Below are 24358 nucleotides of genomic sequence, written 5' to 3'. Positions count from 1 at the left end.
AAATTAAATGACCATTTTTATTCTTTACTCTTTTGTTTGTTTTTTAATTTATGCACAACTCCCATTTATTGTGCAATAATCAAATTGTAACATGTATTTGTTACATATTTTGATGCCTTTTTATGCTTTAGAAAACATTTATGTGTGAATTTGGGGGCGGGGGGCTTGGATTAGGGCATTTACATGGAAAATGCGTTTCTACTTCCAAAATGTTCTGGTTAAAAAATGTCTTCCAAAACCAATTTATTTCATAAGTAGAAGTACCACTGTACAGCTAAAAACAAAAGTGCCAGAAGTCTTTTTACAGCCGTTCTTGTGTTCCTACATGGTATGCAAGACGGTAACCCCCACCTCAGTCGACCTCTGTGTCCTCCTCTTCACATTACACCCATGAACACACAGTTGTACATGCTGTGCAGTGTTGTTTTGTCGCGACACACTTACCTGAGAACAGCCAGGAGCGTTGCAAACATACGGCCTTTCCGGGTCTGAGTTCATCACAACTTCTCATAAAACTAAAAAAAAAAAAGGACAAAAGAGGAAAATAAGTAAGTAACGCAGGTTTTCACTGCAGCATCCTACAGGGAAAAATACAGTCATTGTGTAGCGGAAAATTATATTGCACCTGTAGCAGCTGCAAGGTAATTTCAGTCATAAACGACGTCTGCTCACGTTTCTCTTTATATTAATGTAATGGGCTGTGGTTTCTGAAAACGATGGATTTAACAAAATCTCCTCTTGGGACACCTGACAAACAACGCTTGTACAGAATTTGGAGGCAGACCACATCTGCTGGCCAAAAGTTTGGAGGGAAATTATTTTCACCTCAATTGTTTCTGTAATTTTGTAATTAGGGAAAAACGTGACAAATTGGTTCAGACACTCAAATGTTACACTTGAATCTCATTTTAGGTTTTGGGGATTATAACCTCAAGTTTCATCACTAAGCAGTCTTTTGTGGTCTTATGGCGGTAAGAACAAAAAAGCCGAGATGTGGCAGAGAAGCACAGCATGAAAAAGCATAAAATGCACTTCTCTTGCAGGAAATTTAGGCAGCGGGCTTAATGCTCAATTTAGCTGCTCACGTTAGTCAACAACTGGCAAGTTGCCTTTCCGCGACGTCACTTGTTATCATAATTGGAGAATTGTATTGATGTGGGATTTAAGGTTAACATTTTCAAACATGAGTGCTTTAAGAGTGTTTTATTGATTATTTTTTTGGCAGAAGAGCAATGTGGTGAAAAACAAACGAGTAAAAAGTCCGCCTTGGCATACAGCGAATGAGCCAGAGCTTCGGGCTGGCCTGGTCGCTCGAGAGCGCCTCATTGTCAGCTGTGAGTGTACACATGTCGGTGAGAGAATGCGAAAGACTGAACGGATGGAAAAAAAAGTCAGATGTGACAGCCAGTGTGTGGACAGGATTTTCGTACTGGCGTGGCCACTTTAGAGTGCCCCGTTGTCACGGTATGGAAAATACCCACTGTGACCTATGGGGGATATATCAGCTACTGGAGGCCTTAAGCAGATACAGTATATCTTTGTCATTTAAACGTGGCTATGGGTAGGGAGAAGAAAGATGCTAGAGAAAATGGGATCCGATTTCAAATGTTGTGGAGAGGGTGTTTGATTGACAGCTGACAACTGAGCGGGGATTGGTTTCAACATATTCAACAAACATGCCCATAGCATTTGATAATGGAAAGAAGCGCTTGATTTCCCACAATTTAAAAACTTCGCGTTTTATAACTTGCCATTTTTTAAAAATCATTCTAATTATTCAAATCTAGAATATATTTTCCCTTTACAGAATCTTTAAAAATTACAGCGGTTATCTTCTTTTTACACTTTTATGACAGACGGTAAAATTTGACTGAAGCATTGGATGTACAGTTAATGGATTATATTATACAGTGGCGTCTGGAACTAATTATTTCTGTTGCCATTTTTTCCTGAGGGGAAAGTTGTTTTGAAATCCAAACAAACTGGAGGTTGAGCAGCTTTCCGGGATGGAGTGTCGTCAACCTTGAAGCTTCAGCTATATTGAAGCCGTGTAGTTATTGAACAGCACATACACACAATTCAGAGACACACTGTGAAGCACCTGGGGAGGAATTGGTAAAGGTTAATGCCTCGCTCAAGGGAACATTACTCACTCTGAGGCTTCCACATCCTTTGGCTGTTGGGAATTTAGGATGATAAAAAAATAAAGACAGTAAAAATGTGATTTTTTATTTTATTTATTTTGCCAGGTTCTGCCAAATGTAAAATGTGCTATACTGACATCATGGCCATTCCAAGTACCACGCCACGCTTCAGTATTCATTTTATATTGTACTACGATTGAAAAAGTACCGTAATATATTGGTCTACAAAACAAAGAGAGAGATTTTGGAAAAGAAGCATGTGTCATGTGTGCAATTTCAAAACTTTTATCTTAAAAACCCCACAAAGTTTTATAGTTCTACAAATTCTGTGAATCTCTCTTCACTTACAGTAATTGGAATGTCGACATGGCCCCGACACAAAGTAGACATTCGGAATTCATCTAAAAAAAGCATTTATGTTTCAGCATCAGAGAGAGAAAAAAAACTCATCAAAACATTTTAACGACTTCTCAAGATCGATCCAAGGCCGAATATGTGACGGTTTAAAGGCTCCGAGCCCCGAGTGCATTTAGGAAAATACAACCTTGACTCTGTGTTGCAAAAATCCAAGCAGGGTGTTGACGACCTGTCTCAGTCCAACATTTGATTAACCCGTCGAACACTCAACCTCGTTGACGAGATGAGCGCTCCGTGTAAGTCAAGGGCGTTTGGAAGATGAAGTGCAGTAGAGAGATTAGATTCTGAGACAGCTCAGAAGAGCCTGGATAGCTCAGTCGGTAGAGCATCAGACTTTTAATCTGATGGTCCAGGGTTCAAGTCCCTGTTCAGGCGTAGCCTTTTCTAGCCAGGAGTAGTTCAGGTATTTGTCATCCATATTTGGGTATTGCGCTTCAAAGCCAAATTGTGAGCAGGGAACAGTACACATGAAATGACATCCTTTCCAAATAATTAGCATCTCACTGTTTTCACAAAACATGAGTCGGCAGCAACTCGCGTATCTTTTTCGGTCCTGCGTGGACTGTCACTGTTGGGTTTTCAATCGGAGGTCCGTTTACATGTCAATCAGAATATCACCGCATCATTGGTTGCATTGCCACTCAGTGTGTGTCAATCGCTACATGAAGCGGCAAGTATTATTCGCAATGCAAATATTTTCTTATAATCGCTGAATTGGTCGCTATGGTTACTTAAATCAGGCCATTTTGGAATACGTACTTTCAGCATGCTGGAAAAACTGTCCAATTTTTCAATGTAGCCTATTTATGAATTACAACACTGATTGTTTTGTAATAATGTACAACATCCAGGTTAGACTAGATTTTGTAGCTCAAAAACCAAATCGGAAACATGGGTCCTTCCCATGATGGAAACTCTTTTTTTTTTTTTAATTAAACGATATGTACAGTGTTGCCTTCTTGACATGTCTAGGACACAAGAAATGTGACTGAAAAAGTCATTGACGAAGTAATCGTCAATTATTGATCATGAACCATTTTAAATATTTTACCCTGAGAATCTGTGACCCTGTTTTGGATCGAGCGCTAAGTTTAAGAAAGGTTGCGTTACCCTGCCACAAAAATGATTCTTTATCATCATTCATAATGCCTTTGCACACCAGGACTAGAGTGTCAGGCTGACTTTTCCTGCCTTATTATTGACATGTATTATTTTTTTGTTTGGCTTTTTTTTTTTGTCATGATACTAAAGTTCTGACTTTAATCCAACACATGTATAATGTAAAAGCAGCGGAATCATAGATGGCAACTTCTGAAATGTCAAATTCTTTGGATTGGTATTCCTCCAAAATAATATTAGGCGGTACGGGCTATTAAATACATTTTTTCCTATTAATAAAACAAAATACAATTTCAGAAGATAAATACACTCAGGGTTGCTTCATTTGTGCATTTTGAAAGTTGACAATTTCCGTCATGTCTACGCGACTTGAGCCCCTCTATGCCATTTCGCATGAAGCTAGCAGACTTCCGTTGTTTAATTCCTGGCTTTTCCTGGTGTGATAAAAGTGACCCAAAAATATAAAACAATCAACTTAAACCAATCGTGGTTTTACCTCTTATTTGGAAAGTTCTTTGCAATCTGTTGAACTGCACAAAGCCATTCTTATTCCACTTCTAACAAGACACACATCAAAGCATCGCTGTACTTCTGAAGTACTGATGCAGCCTGCATCCCTAGACCAGATGCAGGCGGTTATGTTTAATCTAATAATAATACAATACCTTTTTTTATTTATATAGTGCTTTCGCAACAGCCGAGGTGCATGTGATGATCTGATCGGGGGATGCCGTGTAAAACGCTGCGGCTTCTGTGACAGGTCTGATGTGGCAATTTTGCTGCATCTCGTCATACAAGAAGCCATTGAAACACATGGCGTGCTATAAAAGCGGATGACTTTCCCTGATTAATTCCTCCTTGATGCATTTCATATTTTGTCATTTATTCCGCGCATTTTATGTTTATGATTATTTTACCTTTGGGCAAGTTCAACTGGGCAGGAGATGTAAACTACTTAAATGTGTCTTTTTCATGGCGACAGACTTATTTCCTCAAGCACAGTCAAAACACTCAAATATTGTGTTATGCTAAGCAGTACTGTTTTCCCAACAAGCTGTGCTTCATAAGCAAGTCAGCAGAACAAGGTCTGGACAGGGTCTCTCTGTCAGGGACCAACGAGGCCCTGCTCTGGCTTGCTGTCACCAGGTCGCTGTGGGCCCCTGAAAATTCAGCCGGTCCACTTTGACACAACAAACAAAATATAAAGCCAGACTGGATGAAAAATGGCAAGTTTCACGCGCCTTTCAATTTGTCACTCGTTCTGTTTCTGCATCCTTCTTCAACAGGTTACATGTCGCTCCGGTTGCTGACGAAATAATCAACAAGAAAAATATATAACCACCCAGACGAAAAATACGTCTTTCTGCATTTCAAATACGCCCTTCAGCGCATTTGTCAAGAAATTCAAACCATATGAGTTTAAAAAAAAAAAAAAAAGGCGGACATCATTAATTCTGTAAATGGCCCAATCACTTTCACACTTCTCATAATCAGTACGAAATGTCCTTTCCTCAGAAAGGCCACTTGGCTCCAATTTGATAGAGATGTTTGAGTTCGGCAAAAGGAAATTTGGTTACGCTTTACATTAACTACAACCTGATGTGAGCACAGGGGAAGAATTAAGGGCACGGAGTTCAATTTCAAGACATAGTAAGGGAATGAATTCTCCAGTCGGTGTGCATATTTGAATTTTCAACAGCACATCAAGGGAATGAGTGGCTGGGGTGCAAAGGCGCACGGGGTTAAAGCAAGTGAAAACATGCACAGCAATTCAAACCTGCAGCTCCCCGCAGCCCGGGTCTTTGACAGCACAGGTTCAAGGTGGGATCATGACAATCCCCGAGGCGGGAAACATGGCCACATACACACGATATTTGTGCGCAACCTCAAGCTCCTCGACTGAACATGAAACAAAAACACTAAGTAAGCGTACACCTCAATAGTTGTCACTTTGCTGCTGTCTTCCTCTGCATGTAAAGTAACACAAGCTGCTATTACAACAGCCTTTTCTGACACTAATAATGTTCAGGCTTATTACATAAATGATGTCTCAATGTTCGTCTATCCATGCCAGCAACGTATAGCGACAGGCAGACCAATTAAATGCTCTTCCACAAGACGTCTTAAGGGACTTTATTAACCTGCGTATGCACTTGTGGAAGCATTTTTGTTTGATTGCGTGCCAGTGGAATTTTTTTTCCAATGCAAAAATATGCGCTGTGGCAAAAGAAAAGTTGGCAAGCACCGCTTTAAAGGATATTTGTTTATGACTGACGGAGCAAAACTGTCAATTGAACCGTGACTGATTTCATAGATTTGGGCCACAATTAGGAGAGGAGGGTTTCACCTTGAACACATGTAACAACCATCACGAAAAAAAATGGAAGGGAAATGCAGATCACATTCCATGTGCAGCTGGATAATCAACAAGCTGCTTCGAAATATGGTAAAAATTAGCTCCGCATTCAGCACATAGGCATACTGTAGTTATCGGCATAAGGAGCATTTTCAATTCTTGAGACAGTCGTAATGAAGTGGTTTAGAAGGATGGAAGAAAAGAGTCTCTGCTTTGATCCCCCCCCCACCACCCCCCCAAGTTACCCTTCAACAAGATATTCACGTGCACCCGCGTTTAAAGCCAATTCTATTTAAAGTACTGAAGAACATAATGCTGTTGTTGCTGCAATGTGTTATTTTGGCATCGTCTTGTGTCTCGTGATTTTGGGTGAGTTTGAAAGTCCCTCCAAAGTAAAGCAGAAGTCGTGCAAGACAATAATAAAAATCTAATAATATTACTTGCACGTGACATAATACGTAATGTATGACATTAGCCTATGGAACACAGTTGTTTGACACAATGAAAAAAATGAGACACCATCAAGTTTAGAATCCTGCAAGTGTCACTCCTTCAATTCCCTCCACAATGAAAGACAAAAATAAAAAAATATCAAGTTATCCCTGTTACCACCAATTGCGTGTTTGCAGTGATGGATTTGAAACGGAGAACACATTTCAGGTAGAGTTTAGCCATGACAGTCAAAGAAACATGATAGTCTTATGAAAAGTGTTGCTGTTATGTCCCCTCATACAAAGTAAATGCCAATTAAGGCGAACAGTCACTCAAAGTTTCTCTTTAACTGTGACCTGATTTTATAGGAGTATGCATATATGCAATGTCATCCGTAGCCCAAATGTAAGGAGTGCTGAATAAATAACAGCATCATCAAGCTTAAAGCTTTTATATGAGGCGTTTGATTGCTATAAATAATTCAAGGGGACACACTGGATAATGGTGAAAGCCTACATAATCATTTATCAACACTCACAGCGGCATGCGATGGACACAAGTGGTTATTGATAGCGTGTCACATAAACATAATGACAGTGGGGAGTAATCAAATGATTGGAGCGTGTAGTTGTGCGTGTGTGTTTTTAAACGCCGTCAGCACAAGCTCGCGCAAAGTCAGACTAGACAATATCGAATGTCGACTTTGTTGCAAAATGACGTCATGATGTGGGCGAATGTAAGGCAAGGACGAGCGCGACCGCTTTGCTTGAAGTCGTTGTGAGAATAAAAGGCGAACAACCAATCGAGGAGATTGATGTGGCTTGATGTGGTGGGCTGCCTGCGGAGCGCGCAGCGTACACCAGCTCCTGCTGCCTATCCCGAGATGGGACAAGCGTGACAATGAAAGCCCCGGCATGACGAGAAAACCATCCGACGGAATACAGCCGGTGTTATCCGATGTAATGATCAACACGGCGTGCAATTATCTGGACTTAGATATTCAATCGAGCGTGCGATAAATTCTGTGGACTTCAAACTTAACGGTCAACACCCAAGTGACATGTCACTGCGGCCAGTACAGGAAGAGCATCGTGACACTTACTCGCCAGTGAAAGGAAATAACAAACAAAGCGTGTCACTCGAACGACAAGGCACGCTGTTGCATTCAACAGTAGCTAGGATGGCGTAAAATAGGCGTCCGGCAAAGCTACAAGGGGACACATGCGGCGTCCCCCTGCGAGGCTTTTCAACTTACCAAACAAGTGTCGAAAACGCGAAGCAGCCTCTCAGAAGAAACCACGTTGGACTGAGAAAAGATTACAATACGATCTATTTAGAGAAGCATAACGTCACCCCGGGGTGACGTCACGTGGGATTCCTGAAGTTCTAAATCATTGCGGTCCGCTTGGAGGCGGCGCGAGCTGGGCGGAGTTTGCAAGTGCACACACCAAGAGGATGGACCGACCGGGCGGTGGACTTACACGGGGCCGGGGTGGGTGTGGCGCAAAGATGGAGCCCCGGCCCGGACGGCCAATTAAGTAGACTGCAAATTGTGGCACTGGAATTGGACTTAAAATGCATTACGTTCTATAAAACGATTAAAAATGACATTTCGCGATTTCAGGTGCTGTCACCGCACCTTAAATATATGAACTCTTAAGCTGCTGGGTCAAAAGTAACTCCAATTGGGTGATATAGCTAACCCAGCATTGGGTAAGATTACGAGCATTCATTTTCCATCCTTCCATCCATTTTCCGATCCGCTTATCCTCACATGGGTCGCGGGGGGGTGGGGGGGGGGGGTGCTGGAGACACCCTGAACCGGTTGCCAGCCAATCGCAGGGCACACAGAGACGAACAACCATCCGCGCTCACACTCACACCTAGGAAAAATTTAGAGCGTTCAATCAGCCTGCCATGCATGGAGTACCCGGAGTACCCGGAGAAAACCCACCCAGACCCGGGGAGAACATGCAAACTCCACACAGGGAGGCCGGAGCTGGAATTGAACCCGGTACCTCTGCACTGTGAGGTCGAAACACTGTGAGGTCGAACCCTAATCACTGGGCCGCCCGCATTCATTTTCTAAATCGTTTATTCTCACGAGGGTCACAGACATGCTGGAACATATCCCAGCTGTCTCAGGCTGTAGGCGGTGCACCCTGAACCAATCGCAGGGCGCACAGAGACCCCAACAGCCATTCGCGCTCACGATCACGCGCAGGGACACTTTAGAGTGTTCCATTAATCTGCCATGCATGTTTTGGAATGTGGGAGGAAACCGGAGTACCCGGACAAAACCCACGCAGGCTCGGAGGAGAACATGCAAACTCCACACAGGAAGGAAATTGTCGGTAGGTTTTCGTCTGTACGTGCTATCCGATTGACTGGCGACCTGTCCAGGGTGCACGTCACCACTTGCTCAGTCATCTGAGATAGACCACAGCTCACCTGTGACTCTATTGAGGACTACAATGCTACAGAAAATGGATAGATGAATGGGGATCATCTAAGGAAAATAAAGTATGAATGAATCAATTAATTGTAACAGTGGAAGGGCTCTTAAAGTGTTCTCAACTCCTGTTTTAATGCGAGTGCTTTATTAAGCAGAACACTGCTGCCTGCAGGAGCCGTGGCATAGTGGAAGTCTCATTGCATGCGCTGTTGCTCCACTTCCATATTTTGGTCTGCAGCAGCCTCAGACCTGCAACCCCCTGCTGTCCTCAAGTGTTCCGAATAGTCTTTATGGATTAAACAACGACCCATCCAAAAGTTTTTACGGCCTATGATAGGAGTGCATTTAAATTACAATCTACACTAATGCACCCAATTGGGCTAATTATTGAGCTCCAACTGTTTGTACCACTGCCAAAAAGCTCCACGTTTGCTCCCAATCTGTCCAAGCCAAGTTTCAAGGGTACAAAAAGCAAAAGCGGTAGACCTGAACGGTCTAAAGTCTGAACCGCTATTGTGTATGACATAAGCAGAGATCTTATCAAATCTTGCAAGATCGCAGAGCGCTTTAAAGGATTCAGTCTGGGTGTGTTTTGCTTTTTCATTGGCTTCATGTGGCTTTTGTGCAATACTTTATTCTGAACCTATGTCTGGCAAGACTTGAGCAGATCTCACAAGACTTCAGCTCTGATCCAAAATATGGAAATTGGTATGACTGCTGGCAAAATGCCAGGCCACGTTCAATCATTGTCGAGATGCTCTTGATTAGGCACCGATTCCCAAATCACAGAGTTTCTTGATTCCTCCGCCTTGTGGCTCAGATTGTTCATGTGTAGGTTCCATGTGTTGATGGAAAAAATATGGGGTTAATTAAGTTTTTCCCCCGAGGTGAAAAATGAAGACGAGATACACACAAACCAATTTTGACATCTTAACAGATTTGTTCTAAATGAAGGGAAAATAGTGTGCTAACTGCTCTCGTGTTGTGCGGTGTACTCGAGCACACCGCACACATATAAAGTAAAAAATAAAAGGAGAGGAGGAGTAGTGGGAGAAGAAATAGACGAAGCTAAACTAACTGTTAGCTTGTCTGGTAACTATATTACAATAGAGACATCCACAAAGAAGGCCTTTGCTGATTGTGCGGGTGTGTAATTAAAATAAGACATTTGCAAACATCGGCTTTTTCGTTGGAATATAATGATCAACATTTGCCCCTATTATTTTTCTTCTTGTTGACCAAACCTGTAACTGAAGCACAATCAATGTATGCTTTGGCATTTTCATTTAATATATATATATATATGTATAAAATCTGACTCCTCGATTAATCGACCAAATAATCGACAGATTAATTGTGAAGAACAATCATTAGGAGCAGTTCAAGTATTGTCTTGGGGAGGAGTCCTCCGCGTCAAATGGATACAGCTGAACTTCACGGTGTCATCATTCGATCGAAAAGTAGTTGTAACTACCGTAAATCAACGGTGCTTCACTTTCCAATCAGCAACAATCAATTCCACACCACCCATTTAATTCCTCATCCATTCTTACTCCCCACTCATGCGACACTTATTTTGGAGACGATGATTGATCGAGCAGTCGCATACATTTGTGACAAAACATGATGACAAATACTCTCGCAGATATTTGATCTTTTCCCTCCCTGCTTTCCCTTCACATCAACCACAGTTGTCCCACCGCATTAATGTGCACCTTTTTCAGCGCATAAGAAGAGATTTAAAGGACTTCTGAGAACAAGCCATTTATTTGGTCGCTCCGTTTGACCTACTGGTGCCAACTGGCCGTGATTTCTGGGGGCTACAGACACTGCTAGTGAAGCCACAGCCCGGCTCTTGGGATTAATGACTCCTCACACGTTAAGAGATGTTTACCACTTGCCTGCGACCACTCCGCTAAGAGCACTGTCACTGAAACAATAACGCAGTCTGAAAAGCACTCATAACTCAGAGCTCCTTCGCCTGTGTCTTTTAACCAGAGCCTTAATCAACGTTTATGACATCCTTTTGTCTCTTTATTGCCAATATATTACCCAACCAGTCCAAGCATTATGTTCTCAGAGAAGCAGACTATTAAGGCTGGAAAGCACAGATGCAGTTTGGGTCAGTGACCCACACTAAAGCCGATTTGATCTATATTATACTAAACCTTTTATGATTATGCCTTTGTGCAACACTTATGAGGAAGTTCACCTTGGAAGCTATTGAAAGTCTTGCAAGGATGGCAAAAGGTGTGGGAGGCTATATAGGCATGAAAATCTAAAGTAGCTCTTCCTAGATAATTGGATATTTTTTGCTCTGCTTCGATCAGCGCAGCGGATGGAAAAATGTCAACGTTGCATGCCTGCTACGATGCAAAATGCCATTCTCTGTATCATGCCACAGCAAGACACAAGCGGTATGAAGGCAAGCGTATTACCCAATGTGTCATGCCCTTTATTTTCCTTCTTTTATTTACATTTATACTTTCTTTTGTTTCTTGATTCAGTAAATATGGTATTCAACCTCAATACACGGAATGCCTCACGTGCTGTAATGACTCGCCTTCGGGTATCATTTATTTACAGTACAGTATTGATGGTTTGTATGGTTGTGACGTGATCGTGGTGATTAAGTCGGCAAAGTGCCCACTGAAAGCCCAGGTACCAAATGTACACAACCAACAATGCTGCAGTATACCCACAAAACAACCACAAATCGCCATGACATGTCTGTCAAGCATTTTCAAAGGTGAGTAATTTTACTTTGCATTAGTCTTCTTTTAGAATTGTTAACTTCTCTTAATAACATAATGCCTGTTAAGAATGTTATTCTTTAAAACATTGCCTGTACGGTTAAGATAGGCGCATGCCGCTGCCTTTCATGTGGACTGTGTGGGTTGGATTCCCAGCCAAGCGATTCCCATCAGGCTGATAAACTGTGCCAAACAAATCATCCGACTGAGTTGCTGTGGTTCTAAAAGTCCCAACAACAACATTACTATTTCGCAAGGGGGAAATGGTGTCAAAATTAGAACATACTGGAAATCCGCCATTGTTATGGATTGGATTGTGTTCAGTTTAGAAGTTTCCACTCTACGTGCAGCACGAATATTCCCCTCCAGTAAGACTAATATGAGATGAAATTATGTATATTGGTGAAACACAGTAGTGCGGCCTGTGACTACGTATCCCTCGAGAGTTGCTCGAAACAAAGACTTTTGTATAATTTTTTGCTTCCCTAAGGGAGGAAAAAGCTTGTAAAATGGCAACAAGCAGATTAACAGTTGAGTCTATACACACATGAATGCTGACCCTAATTCAACAAAATGGGCTGGGAAGCTCCCATAGATAACCTAAGTGACATTCCAGCTCCCAAACAGTCAAGCCCGTAACATTTACATTAGGTGGCTGGAGAATAGGGTTGCCTGTCTGATGCTTCTGTGGATTTAAGGCGTAGAATAATGTCTGTGTGCTTACCATCGATCCAAGGCTGAGGACTCTGTTGACATCTGAATCGAGGCTGCTGTTTGTGTTCTGTCAAATGAAGGAGTGTGGGACCACACCGAAAGGAAAAAACAAGTGAAGTAACGAGGAGGAAAAAAGTTGTGAGGTTATTTGTAACATTATGGCAAACTAGCGGTCATATTATGAGTCGGAAGTTGCAACGTTATGGGAAATTGGTTGTAATAGAACAAGTATATAAGCCTTTTTTTGTGGTCTATATTTACAAGCTCCCTAATGGCCCTCCTGGTGAAATATTGATATTCCTTTCTTGTGATTAACACGTTTATATGATGATGTTGCTTGAATGTGACTCTAATAAATTAGAAATTCGATTAATGACATTAACATCATTCGATAAGCCAGTATTTTCCTTCTTTGTGTTCAAACAAATATTGTGATATACTGTCTGGGATTTATCACTAGCTGCAATAATTTAATTGTGACAAAATGGCAGTTAGGCACATTATTGTTATCTTCGGCCCTGTGAGAATATATTACATTGAGTGATTCCCTGATCACTACCCATCATTGAAACGCGACAAAATATAACAGAGCAAATTATTTCTCGATGGCAACGACCATGAAGTAAAATGTGGCTCCTGCCTGTTTAAATAAACACCTCGGTAAATTTTGATTGCTAACAAAGACACATAAATCCATTATATCATCCACGTTAACGATCAAAGCTAAAACACAATGATTAGCTGTATTTTTCATTAGTAGCCTCGATAAATAAAGGATAACAAAAGCGCAAAAAGCCGTCACTGGATGTACCCATCCACCCATATTCTATTGTGCTTGTCCTCATCAGGGACGCGGGTCAGCTGCATCCCAGGTGTTTTGGGAATGTGTGTGTACGTGTGTGTGTGCGCTCGCGCGTGTATGTGGGTGTGTGTTTGTGATGAGTGACTTGGGGGACTTCAGAACTGTGAGGCAGATGTGCTAACCAGTAGTGATGCCTGGTATGTACACAATGTATTAAAAATGGAGACGGCACTTTTGTCATCGCTCAGTAGTGGTCCAGAAAGATGACAAAACACACCACCTCTTCTGCATGCCGTCTTTGTCAAAACCGAAATTGCAGCAAAATGTTTTACCATCACATAAGTTCCACACCAGGATGAATTAAATTTAACAAACACTGCCCCACTGTGGCAGTTACATTGTCTTACACCACTTAGTCACAGAACTCAGAGAGCTACGTTTGATTTTTAAAATTAAAATATAAACCAGATCTGATTTTTTTTAAGTTTAGTAATATTAAATGTATGTAGTTATTTTAATATCGAAACAGACGACCATTTACATCATAGGTGTCAAACTCAGGTCCTGGAGGGCCGCTGTCCTGCATGTTTTCCAAGTCTCCCTGTTGCACCACACCTGATTCAAATGATCAGATCATCAGCAAACTCTGCGGAAGCCTGACATTGAAACTTGGTCATTTGAATCAGGTGTGTTGCAACAGGGAGACTTGGAAAACATGCAGGACAGCGGCCCTCCAGGACCTGAGTTTGACACCTATGATTTACATGCACACTGAGTAGAAACTGAACCCTCTGCTTGCACCAAAGTCTGGCAAGTGAACTACAGTACCATCAACGGCTTAATTTCGCTTTCGTTCAATTGTCCGAACCGCGTAGACTCCATTTGTAAAGTTTAATTAATGAATCGATGATTGAATTAAAATGTGCACCTTTTAGTTATGTTTCCATTTTATTATTTATGATGAAATATTCATTCATTCATTCATTCATCTTCCGAGCCGCTTGATCCTCACTAGGGTCGCGGGGGGTGCTGGAGCCTATCCCAGCTGTCTTCGGGCAATAGGCTGGGGACACCCTGAATCGGTTGCCAGCCAATCGATAAATACAAATGTGAATATACATTTTGATTAGCCAGTTTGAGAGGAATCAACGTCGTTAATGTAACAAATATTAAAGCACTCTTATTGATTTAAATGCTTGGTGAACATCGGCCGCAGCCCCTCCCGGAGTAAATGATTTTACTAACAAATCACGACAAAAATTTGATTCGACATAACGCAAATTTGGATCTGACACTGAATAAAATGTTACTTGTATATTGAGGAACAAAAAAATAATAATAATTTCGTCACTGAACATCGTATGTATAACGAAATGTATAAGTACCGATATATCAATCCATCCTTCCTCCAGCCATTTTCTAATTCTGCTTGTTCTCACGAGGGTCGCGGCGTCCTGGAGCCTATCCCAGCTGTTTTTGGGCAGTAGAATGAACGAATGAACAAATGAATGAATGAACACAAAACATTAAGACACCACTAGCTGTATTTGAAAAGAAAGGCAAAAGTAAAGACAATCACACACACTGATAGATAGATAGATAGATAGATAGATAGATAGATAGATAGATAGATAGATAGATAGATAGATAGATAGATAGATAGATAGATAGATAGATAGATAGATAGATAGATAGATAGATAGATAGATAGATAGATAGATAGATAGATAGATAGATAGATAGATAGATAGATAGATAGATAGATAGATACTACAGTACTGCAATTGCATTTTATCATGCCATTCTATAGTCAATTCCAAATTTTACATTATTTCCGGGCTTAGCTTTTGTTATGAAGGGCAAGACAGTTTACTTCCGATAACATTACTAGTCTGCTTCGAGTTTGACGCATCTTAGAAAAATTCCCGGCCGGCGCGCAGCACAGCGCCCTTGCAAGCTCCAGCTGTTCGCACCGCTGTGCTCCGGCCGTCAGCCCGCTGCAGAGGTACCCTGCGTTTCCAATGCAGCAGCGACCATGACAGGCATCGCCGCTGCTTCTTTCTTCTCCAACGCTTGCAGGTTCGGCAGCTGCGGACTCCACTTTGACTCCCTGGCCGAGCTCATCGTGCACATCGAGGATAACCACATCGGTAAGAGAGCCCGACGGCCGAGGTTCACGGTTAGCATTAGCGGCTAGGCTAATGCTAACGAATTAGACGGTGGCTTCCTGCTCCCTGACAACCCTGTTGCTAGGTGTGGTGGGAGTCGCTCTTCTGTACTTCCTGTCCATCGCATCGCGACGTAAATACAGCGATCGCCCGCTGCCATACATGTGGCTACATGTCAACGACTTTTAGACTGCATCAGGAAGAAGAGTTGTTGACATTCTGTATTCTCGCTCGTGCAACATTTATTGCAACGCGAGGGCCCGCGCACCAAACTACCGGAAGTTCGGTTGCCTTGCAGACTGCAGCCAACCTCAAGTTACTTTAAAACTTTTGAATTGCATTTAAAATTGACCTTTAACGAGGCACGAAAATGTTTAGCTTTATTTCTGTTGTAAAGGGCGACACATTCTAAGAAGTATTTATTTATTTTAAACGTTTGTATACTGACAGAATGCCTCCCCACTCATCAAGTATAAAGTTAATTAACGATAGTATGTTGCATTATATTGTATAGTGGTTAACCACACAGTTTTGAGGTTCTGGCACAGGTTCGAATCACAGCTCTGGACTTCCTGATAGGAGTTCACATGCTCTGCCGATGCTTGCATAAAATTTCTCCAGGTACTCCGACCCTTTCCCTCTTTGCCAAAACGTGCATATTAAATCAATTGATGACACCAAAATGTCCAGAGGTCGAAATGTGAATGCTATGTAAAGAAGTCACTATGGAGTATAAGTGGCACCGGTCAAAGAATGAAACATGAAGAAGAAGAAAAAATCATATAAGTTGCATTTTGGGGTGAATTTATTTTTACAAAAACCAAGACGAACAAGAGTTAAAGCTTGGACTTGCACCCCAAATCCTTGTTCCCTCGTCGTGAGTACATCCATAAATATTGCTCAGAGCGTGCACTGTTTCACTCCGACCATTCAGAAACTCCGTTCAAATGTGACACGTGGTAGGGTTATTCCGAGTACACCAAAAAAAGAGTGCCCAGTCTGTCAGGCAGTACAGATGGAAGCAGTTCAAACACAAGCTGCTGATCTGTTTATAAAACTCTATTATCACTGCATTGGGTATGAAAGCGCTGCACGGCAGCACAAAATGACCAGTTGCCAGCTGGCCCATATTTGGAAGTATTGATGTAGCAGCATATCAGAAGTAAAAACTGAGATTTTGCCAATGGTTAAATCTCACCTTGACAAAATGTATCTGCCATTGCTGCAAAAGAAAGCCCTCATTTTGCTTATTGTAAGGAGGAGGAGAAAAGCAGCTGAGAAAAACAAACATGGATAGTTGAATTATGACGTTCCCTGGAAGTACATCTCCCAAAGCAATGCTGAATCACTGCGCCACCTCCTGTCCTACTGGAGTTGCTCTTCACACATCACTATAACAATGCACTCGAATGGGACATGTTCCTATTCAAGGCATCTCGCCGTCGTGGCGGAAGTTCTCTTGCTATGCTGCTCCCTGCTGCTCAGCAACGCTTCATTCTGTATTGTCATGCCGCTCATCACATACACTATAATTCGTTTGACGATGGTGCGCTGCGCCCCTGCTAAATGCAGTATGAAAATGGCTGAACATGGGCAGTTGATTCTGGGCATCGCAAATATGGTTTTTAAAATTATTAATAATACTAGCTGGTTCGCCGCCCTCCGGGCGGGTCATCAGCTAGTTCCTGCGGAAGGCTGGTAAGGTGGGCCTTCGGCCCACAAAAGTGTTGTTGCTTGGTTCAACTTTTTGTTCATCTTCATTGCTTATCGCGAAAATAAAGAGATGTTTAGCTCTACTAAATAACTAACAATTTCATTGCAATGCTTGTGGGTAGACGACATTTTTTCGCTATGTTTTTAGGACTTCTGTCTAACCTAAGTATGACTGTTCTGGTTTGTTCAGTTGTTACAGTGGCATCTGCTGTGGACCGCATTCTGTATCTAGTTTTTAAAACGTTAATATCAGGCAAATGTCAAACCTGGCAAACTTGTTGCTGCATATGCAACAGCTCCGATCATGAAATTCTCACATCCTTGTCCGCCCTGTCTCAACTAGGACCTTGTCATTCAATATCAGGTAATGTTGTCATTATTGACTCATTCAATAGATGGCAAACTGTTCGTTTTTGTTGTTCAGTGTTTCAGTTCCTCCTGGCCTTCACGTTTGACATATAAACTAGCTATGTAATAGAACTGAAGTAATCCCAAGACTAAATTCCCTTGCTGGCTCTTTAGCATGGTTAGTTTTTGCATCTGTTCCGTCCGTCTAACATTTCAGTCTCATTATTGAAGCTGGCAGGACCCAGCTGCCTCTGTTGTTCTTGTTTGTTGCTTGAATGGCTTTAATATCCTCTCCCCGCTCATTGTGTGCGATGCGTGTGTCTAAGGTGTTAGTCGCAGAGGGGCAAAAAAATCTCAGAAAATGACTTATTGGGAAGTAATGAGGCAATTAGTGCCCTTGGTGTGGAAAAATTTTGTGCCCCCCCCCCCCACACACACACACACCCTCAATCCCTCAGCCCATCCCCATCATGTGCCCACTCAAAGAAGTGCGAAATCTTGCGTACTGTGCCAAATGCCTGTGAAGCATAATTACAGACAGAGTGCCTGATTTGGCCACTCTTTCTCCTCATCTGGCAGCCTGCTGCATGAAGCACATTCTCCTTTATAATTAGGCGCCTGGAGAACAAGCAACAACATTCTCCATCCAAAGCAACAGGCTGTCTGGTGAGGCTGGCAGACAATAGATGGCGCTACCCAGCTGCGGTTGGTGCAAAAGGGACCACATTCATATCTGACATGTTCAGTCCCCGTCATTGGCATGGCCAGCAATTCCAAGACTTAGTAGTGTGCCGTGAGTCAGCGTGGGAGTCTACCTAAGAGTATTGTGGCCTGACTGAAAAGGAAAATTATGATACCACCATGACATTCAATTCAGTTCAACTTTTTTTATATAGCGTCAAATAACAACATAAGTCGTCTCGGCGCACGTGACACGTGAAGCAGATCAAAGACCACAGTTCTGACTCCTCACTTATTTAAACAAAATTAAACAAAAAAGAACTGAGCCCCAATTGAACAACAACTGAATCCCGTTGTGTTAAATTTTAGACAAAAGTGACAATTTTACAAGAAAGTAGTACTTTTGTGATAGTTATTATATTATGCACAAAACATTTTTTGAATACATTTGTCAATTTCAAGAAAAAAAATTAGTATTACGTTAAAAAAAATTTGTAATACTGTTTCAAGTTTACAATAATCAAGTTGTATTTGTTCATTGTTGTGCATCATCAAGTCGTATTACAAGAAAAACGTTCAAATGTGAACACAACAATAAAGCTGATAAGTCTAAATTTTACAAAAATAACGTCTAAATATTTGAAGATTTTAATTTGTAAATTTACAAGAACAAAGTGATCATTTTATGACAGTACATATCCTTGCTTAGATGGCACAATTAGTCATTTTTCAGTATTTGTGGAAAACATTTTTTTTTTTTCAGTTTTGATTGGGTCTTTTTCCATTTCGCTTACTTGTTCACCCATCTGGTTGAGGTTTTTGGTACAATATCAATTTAAAAACATACCAATGTGTGTTCTAAAATGGTGTTTCTTCTTGTTTCCAAAAATATTGAAAAATGACTTCTATGTGGCCCACGAGAGGTATTATTGTGAAAGAAATGTTCAACAATAATAAACATTTTTCTTGTGATATGAAAACATTTATCCCTCATTAGATTTTTTCCCTTTGCAGTTTAAAAAAAATACACAATGTTACACAGTACTTCACATAAATGAATCACTACCACAGTTACAATATAACAAGAGTGAACATCGCTACATCTTCAAAAAGGGCCAAGCATACATCACTCATGCCTTCCATTTTTTTGAACATGTTCACCCACTGTGAAAGTTTAGATACTAACAAGGACCAGAAGAAAAGCAGCTTGCGAGCAAAATTTTCAGCATGAAGCCTAAATCACGTTATTAAAGTTGAAAAATGTCCTTAGTGGTCTGGTGGTTATGTGTTAAGTCAAGTCAAGTCAAGTCAACAGTATTTATAGAGCACTTTCAAACAGCCATCGCTGCATACAAAGTGCTGTACATATACATATAACATATACAATAAACAGTAAGACGAATCAGTAATAAGTAATAAGTAATAAGGCGGTAGAAAGCACCAAGCAGTAAAACCAATAGCAAATCTAAGTCATGCTGAGTCAAACGCCAAAGAATACAAGTGAGTTTTGAGGAGGGATTTAAAGATGGGCAGCGAGGAGGCTTGCCGAATGTTCAGTGGGAGGTCATTCCAGAGAGATGGACCAGCAACAGAAAAGGCTCGATCCCCTCTGAGCCTCAGTTTAGTTCTTGGTACGTCTAGCAAAGACTGGTCCACAGACCTGAGGCGCCGGGCAGGGGTGTAGGGGCATATGAGCTCAGAGAGGTAAGGTGGCGCGAGATTATTCAGAGATTTGAAAACAAAGAGGAGGATCTTAAAAATAATTCTAAAATGAATGGGGAGCCAGTGAAGGGATGCCAAAGTAGGAGTTATATGCTCCCTCTTACGAGTACCAGTCAAGAGGCGAGCAGCGGCATTCTGTACCAGTTGAAGGCGCTTGATGGAGGACTGGCTGACTCCAAAGTACAGGGCGTTGCAGTAATCGAGCCGGGATGTGACAAAGGCATGAATTACTGTCTCAAAGTGTTCATGTGAGAGGAAAGGTTTTATTTTGGCCAGCTGTCTAAGGTGAAAGAAGCTGGATTTAACAACGGCACCAATTTGCCGATCGAGTTTGAAATCACTGTCCAGTTTAAGTCCCAAGTTTGAGACCGTTGATTTCAGATAAGGAGATAGGGGGCCCAAGTCTACAGGATGGAATGTACAAGGTCCACTGGGGCCAAACAATATCACCTCTGTCTTCTTTTCGTTGAACTTCAAGAAATTTTGTGCCATCCAGGTTTTGATTTCTTCCAGACAGGATAGGAGTGGCCTTAATGAGAAGGTGTCTTTCTTGCTCAGTGGGACATAGATCTGGCAGTCATCTGCATAGCAGTGGAAAGGAATACCATGTTTCCTTAAGATGGAACCCAATGGGAGCAGATACAGCGAGAACAGCAGAGGCCCCAGAATTGAGCCCTGTGGAACACCACATGACAGGGGAGCAGTGCGTGATTCAGAGCAGCCAAGGCTGACACAAAAGGTCCTGTCAGCTAGATAGGACCTAAACCAATCAAGAGCACTCCCGCCAATGCCCACCAAGTGCTGCAAACGAGTCAGCAGAATACTGTGATCCACTGTATCAAATGCTGCAGTTAAGTCCAATAAAACCAGACACACGTGGTCTCCAGAGTCATTTGCCAGGAGGATGTCATTAGAAACGCGTAACAGGGCTGACTCCGTGCTATGCATCGTCTTGAAACCTGACTGGAAGACCTCCAAGATGTTATGTTCATCCAAGAAAAGTTTCAACTGCATGTGCACCACTTTTTCCAGAATTTTGGAAATGAAAGGCAGTTTGGAAATGGGTCTGTAACTTGACAGCTCATCTGGATCAAGACCAGGTTTCTTGATCAAGGGTTGGACCACAGCATGTTTAAACTGTTGGGGAACTACACCAGAAGAAAGGCTGCTGTTGATGATATCCAAGACCGATGCACCAACACTCGGGAGAACCTCCTGAAAGAAGCGTGGGGGAAGAGAGTCGCAAGGGGAGCCAGATGGCTTCGTCTGGCGAACTACATCCTCCAAAAGCGCCAAGGACACAGTATCAAAAGAATTTAGGACAGCTGAACATGGAACATGGACAGAGGGGTCAGATGCGGTATTTGGGACCGGAATCCTAGCTGTAGAGACCTTATCAATAAAGAACTGAAGGAATCTGTTGCACATCTCGGCTGAAGAATCCGAGCAAGTAGGCAGAGGGGGTTTGAGTACAGAATCTATCGTTTTAAATAGTGCACGAGGGTTGTGACGGTTGGCGAGAATAAGGTCCGACAGATATTTTCTTTTGGCCTCTTTTACTGTGAGCTGGTAGATACGCCAGCTGTCTTTCCAAATTTGAGAAGAGACATGCAATTTGTCTCTTTTCCACTTGCGTTCAGCTTTGCGACACTCCTGCCTAGCTGCGCGGGTAATGTCGTTAAACCATGGCTCGGGTTTAGGCTTTGGCAGCACAATTTTTGAAGGAGCCACCAAATCCAGGATGGCCCGGCACGACGAGTCGAACCAAGAGGTGAGTTCCTCTGTGTTAGACGAGGGTACGCAAAGGTTATTAAAGGCATCAGAGAAACGACTAGCAGTGCGAGGGTTAAAAATTCGGCGTTTACAACTAGGAGCGCCAGATTTCACAGCAGCATGCGATAAGACTACGTCAAATAAAACTGCCATGTGATCAGAAATTCCATTTTCAAGGACTTCCAGATTTGACACCGTTATACCATGAGCAAGGACAAGGTCTAAAATATGTCCTTGTTCGTGTGTCGGGCTGGTCACATACTGCACAAAATTAAAAGAGTCGATAAGTCTTAAGAAGTCTTTTGCTAGCGTTTTTTCCGGACAACATACATGGATATTAAAATCCCCCATTAGGAGAATACGATCATATCTCAGCCTGATTTCCGCAAGAAAGCTTGAAAAGTCGCTTAAAAAGTCTTTGTTGTATTTAGGAGGACGGTAAATGACAGCACAAATTGCAGGAAACGTGTTGCAGGAAAAAACTCACTAAAATGTTTGCTTTGTTGCTAAGAAACCAGGCCTACAGAGTTTTTTTCCCGACGTGTGTGTGTGTGTGTATTGGTTGTGTGTGTGTGTGTGTGTGTGTGTCTGTTTATACATGTAGCGTGCGCTGCTGGGGCCTGGCGTCACGGTGGCCTGCAGTGCCCAAAGCTAGCTAACAATCAGTCTGCTTGTTGCCAAACCTCACTGGAGGCTCATTTATAAAGATTTTACTCGACACCCCCTCCCTCCACACCCCCAGAAAAACTGTGCGGAAGTAATAAATTTGGAAAAGCACTAACTAGTTCCCTGATCTGTGCACCTGGTTGGCCTAATTAGATTTCCTCGTCCCAGACACCGCTGCTCCTGTTCCTGTGCGATGACTGTCAAGACGGCAGGCTGCCGTGCCCGTCAAAACGTAGCTCATATTGATAACGTTCATGTATCAACAACTGTGTCTAGTGCAGCAGGGAAGTACAAACTGTGTTTGCTAGTTTCGTTGAATTTGTTTTTAAAAAAAATTGTAGATGTCCTCAGTACATATGTGCTATTGTTCACACCCGAACGTTAAATAGTGAACTCCTGAGCCGATTTGAACGCTGTTGCTAGCTTAGCAGCATGTAAACAAACCATCCGGTGGTTGATTTTGCATCTGTTGTAAGTCTATTGTACATTCGTTTGAACTCTGTTTTCTTTGATGATTTAATACAGTAGCAATGTTAATTAATAGTCTGGAAAAAAATTCCAAAATGTCTGCACAAATCAAAGCCTACCTCTGATAGAGACTTCCATATTAACAGATGTCTAACCCTCCTACAAAGCTTCCACCTACTTACAGTAAATGGCCCAGCCAGGGCATCTCTTATTTTGTTAGCACTAGCTTTTGTGCTAATATGATAATGGATGGTTACAAAGCTCAGATAAACTATTACACAAAAAAAAGTACATTCATTTGCTTGACATATTTCCATTCAGTCCAAGGATTCATTCATCAATTAAAGATAATAGTTCCGACAGTCGTACTGGGGAGTAGCAAATTTGCTGAAAAGTTACTGGACATTGCTGTTACATGCTGCGTGTAGCTGGAAAAAGTGGCTAAAAACGCCAGACGTCTGTCTGCGTGCATGCTCATATTGCAAATATCGTTTGAACCTCTTTCTGTGTTTTGAGTAAGCCGCGAGACAGCTTACACATGGAGCTCAACTACTCTGTTTCATTTCCTTCTTGAGGCCACATCATAATGAATCGCCTATGCCACCGTTCCTGCTAGTGTCCCCTGCTGATCACAGCTGCCGTAAACATGTCATCGTACGGCTCGCCACTCGGCCCACCCCGCCTCCGGTGAATCTGGCCTTGAAGGTGGATGGGGAGAGCCAGGCGACGGTGGAAATGAGAGGCGTGAGTGTGAGACGGTGAGGGTAGGGCGAAAGGGTCGAAGAGGGCGTTGTTAACCTGAAGCAGGCGTCACTTCCTCCGTTGCCTTAGGAACGTTTGTTGATCACGACTTGGTTTCTTGTTGTACGCCGTCATGGAGGCGCCAATGAGAGCATGTTATGACTACAAACTAAGGTTGGGCATTTGAAAGAATTTCCTTGATCAATATGAATGTTGCAATTGGAATATTTCTCGTCCTCCTTATTTTTTTTTATCTCGCTGTCTGATTGAAAAGATTCATGCTACCCGAAGGAGTTGTGTCACTCTATATTGCTCAACTTCGATTGAGGCTTTGTTATTCCTCTTGAGACCACACACGAGAGTCCTGCATTGCAATTTAGTAAGTGGGCAGGTAGATTCTTTTTTTTTTTTTTTTTTTTTTTGATCAACTCCGGTGAGCACTTGAAGACCCACCAAACATTTCACCTTGTATGTTAACAGTCACCTGAGTCTTTAGAAGGGCCTCTGTAACTAGTTACGGTAACGAAAACACTCCTTTCTTCGCCTGCTAATTTTTGCCCACCAGAGTAGACCACCAATGTAGTTTGCTTAAAGGGGTTTCAACTTGAGGCGCCTTCCTCCTGGTCCTGACCAGACTGCTGGTGGGGCCCCAAAAGAAGAGGAGAGGCTGTAAGGAATTGCCCCCCGGAGACCATCCATCTCCGTAGTCCCCACGTGAGGTGTGTGTGATTTACAGCGTGTGGGAACAGATTGATGCGCTGCCGTTTGAGCGGGCTGCCATTCCGCTCACGGAGGCTCATTAGTGAACTTCAGCTGGGCTTCCGCATACCAATGGACAACGTTCACATCAACATCGACTGCGGGAGCCGCCTCTGGCATTTTTGGC

General features: G+C 42.3%; 2 protein-coding genes and 1 non-coding gene across 5 annotated transcripts in view; 2 read left to right on the top strand and 1 right to left on the bottom strand.

Moving 5' to 3' along the window:
• creb5b (cAMP responsive element binding protein 5b) overlaps window positions 1-12495 on the bottom strand; it is a 59341-nt gene extending 46846 nt beyond the window's left edge. Inside the window, exons 1-2 of one of the 2 annotated variants that reach the window (XM_052066616.1) lie at window positions 12401-12495; window positions 445-515 (exon numbers count right to left, since the gene is read on the bottom strand). In XM_052066616.1, the coding sequence (XP_051922576.1) occupies window positions 445-498 (54 nt within the window). In that variant the 5' untranslated portion in view covers window positions 499-515; window positions 12401-12495. Of the gene's footprint in view, window positions 1-444; window positions 516-7723; window positions 7892-12400 lie in introns of those variants that run through there. The other variant, XM_052066615.1, reaches the window with a different exon arrangement.
• trnak-uuu (transfer RNA lysine (anticodon UUU)) lies at window positions 2864-2936 on the top strand. Its single transcript has one exon. It is a non-coding gene; the product is annotated as a tRNA-Lys (tRNA).
• Window positions 12496-14954: 2459 nt separating the features above from the next.
• Window positions 14955-24358, top strand: part of jazf1b (JAZF zinc finger 1b) — a 16940-nt gene continuing 7536 nt past the window's right edge. The window contains exon 1 of one of the 2 annotated variants that reach the window (XM_052066632.1): window positions 14955-15342. In XM_052066632.1, the coding sequence (XP_051922592.1) occupies window positions 15228-15342 (115 nt within the window). In that variant the 5' untranslated portion in view covers window positions 14955-15227. The remainder of the gene's footprint in view (window positions 15343-24358) is intronic. The other variant, XM_052066633.1, reaches the window with a different exon arrangement.

This window comes from Hippocampus zosterae, chromosome 5 (assembly GCF_025434085.1).
Source record: "Hippocampus zosterae strain Florida chromosome 5, ASM2543408v3, whole genome shotgun sequence".
In the NCBI taxonomy this organism is placed as follows: domain Eukaryota; kingdom Metazoa; phylum Chordata; class Actinopteri; order Syngnathiformes; family Syngnathidae; genus Hippocampus; species Hippocampus zosterae.
Note: the sequence above shows the minus strand (reverse complement) of the source record. Positions and strands in the feature narration are given on the sequence as shown.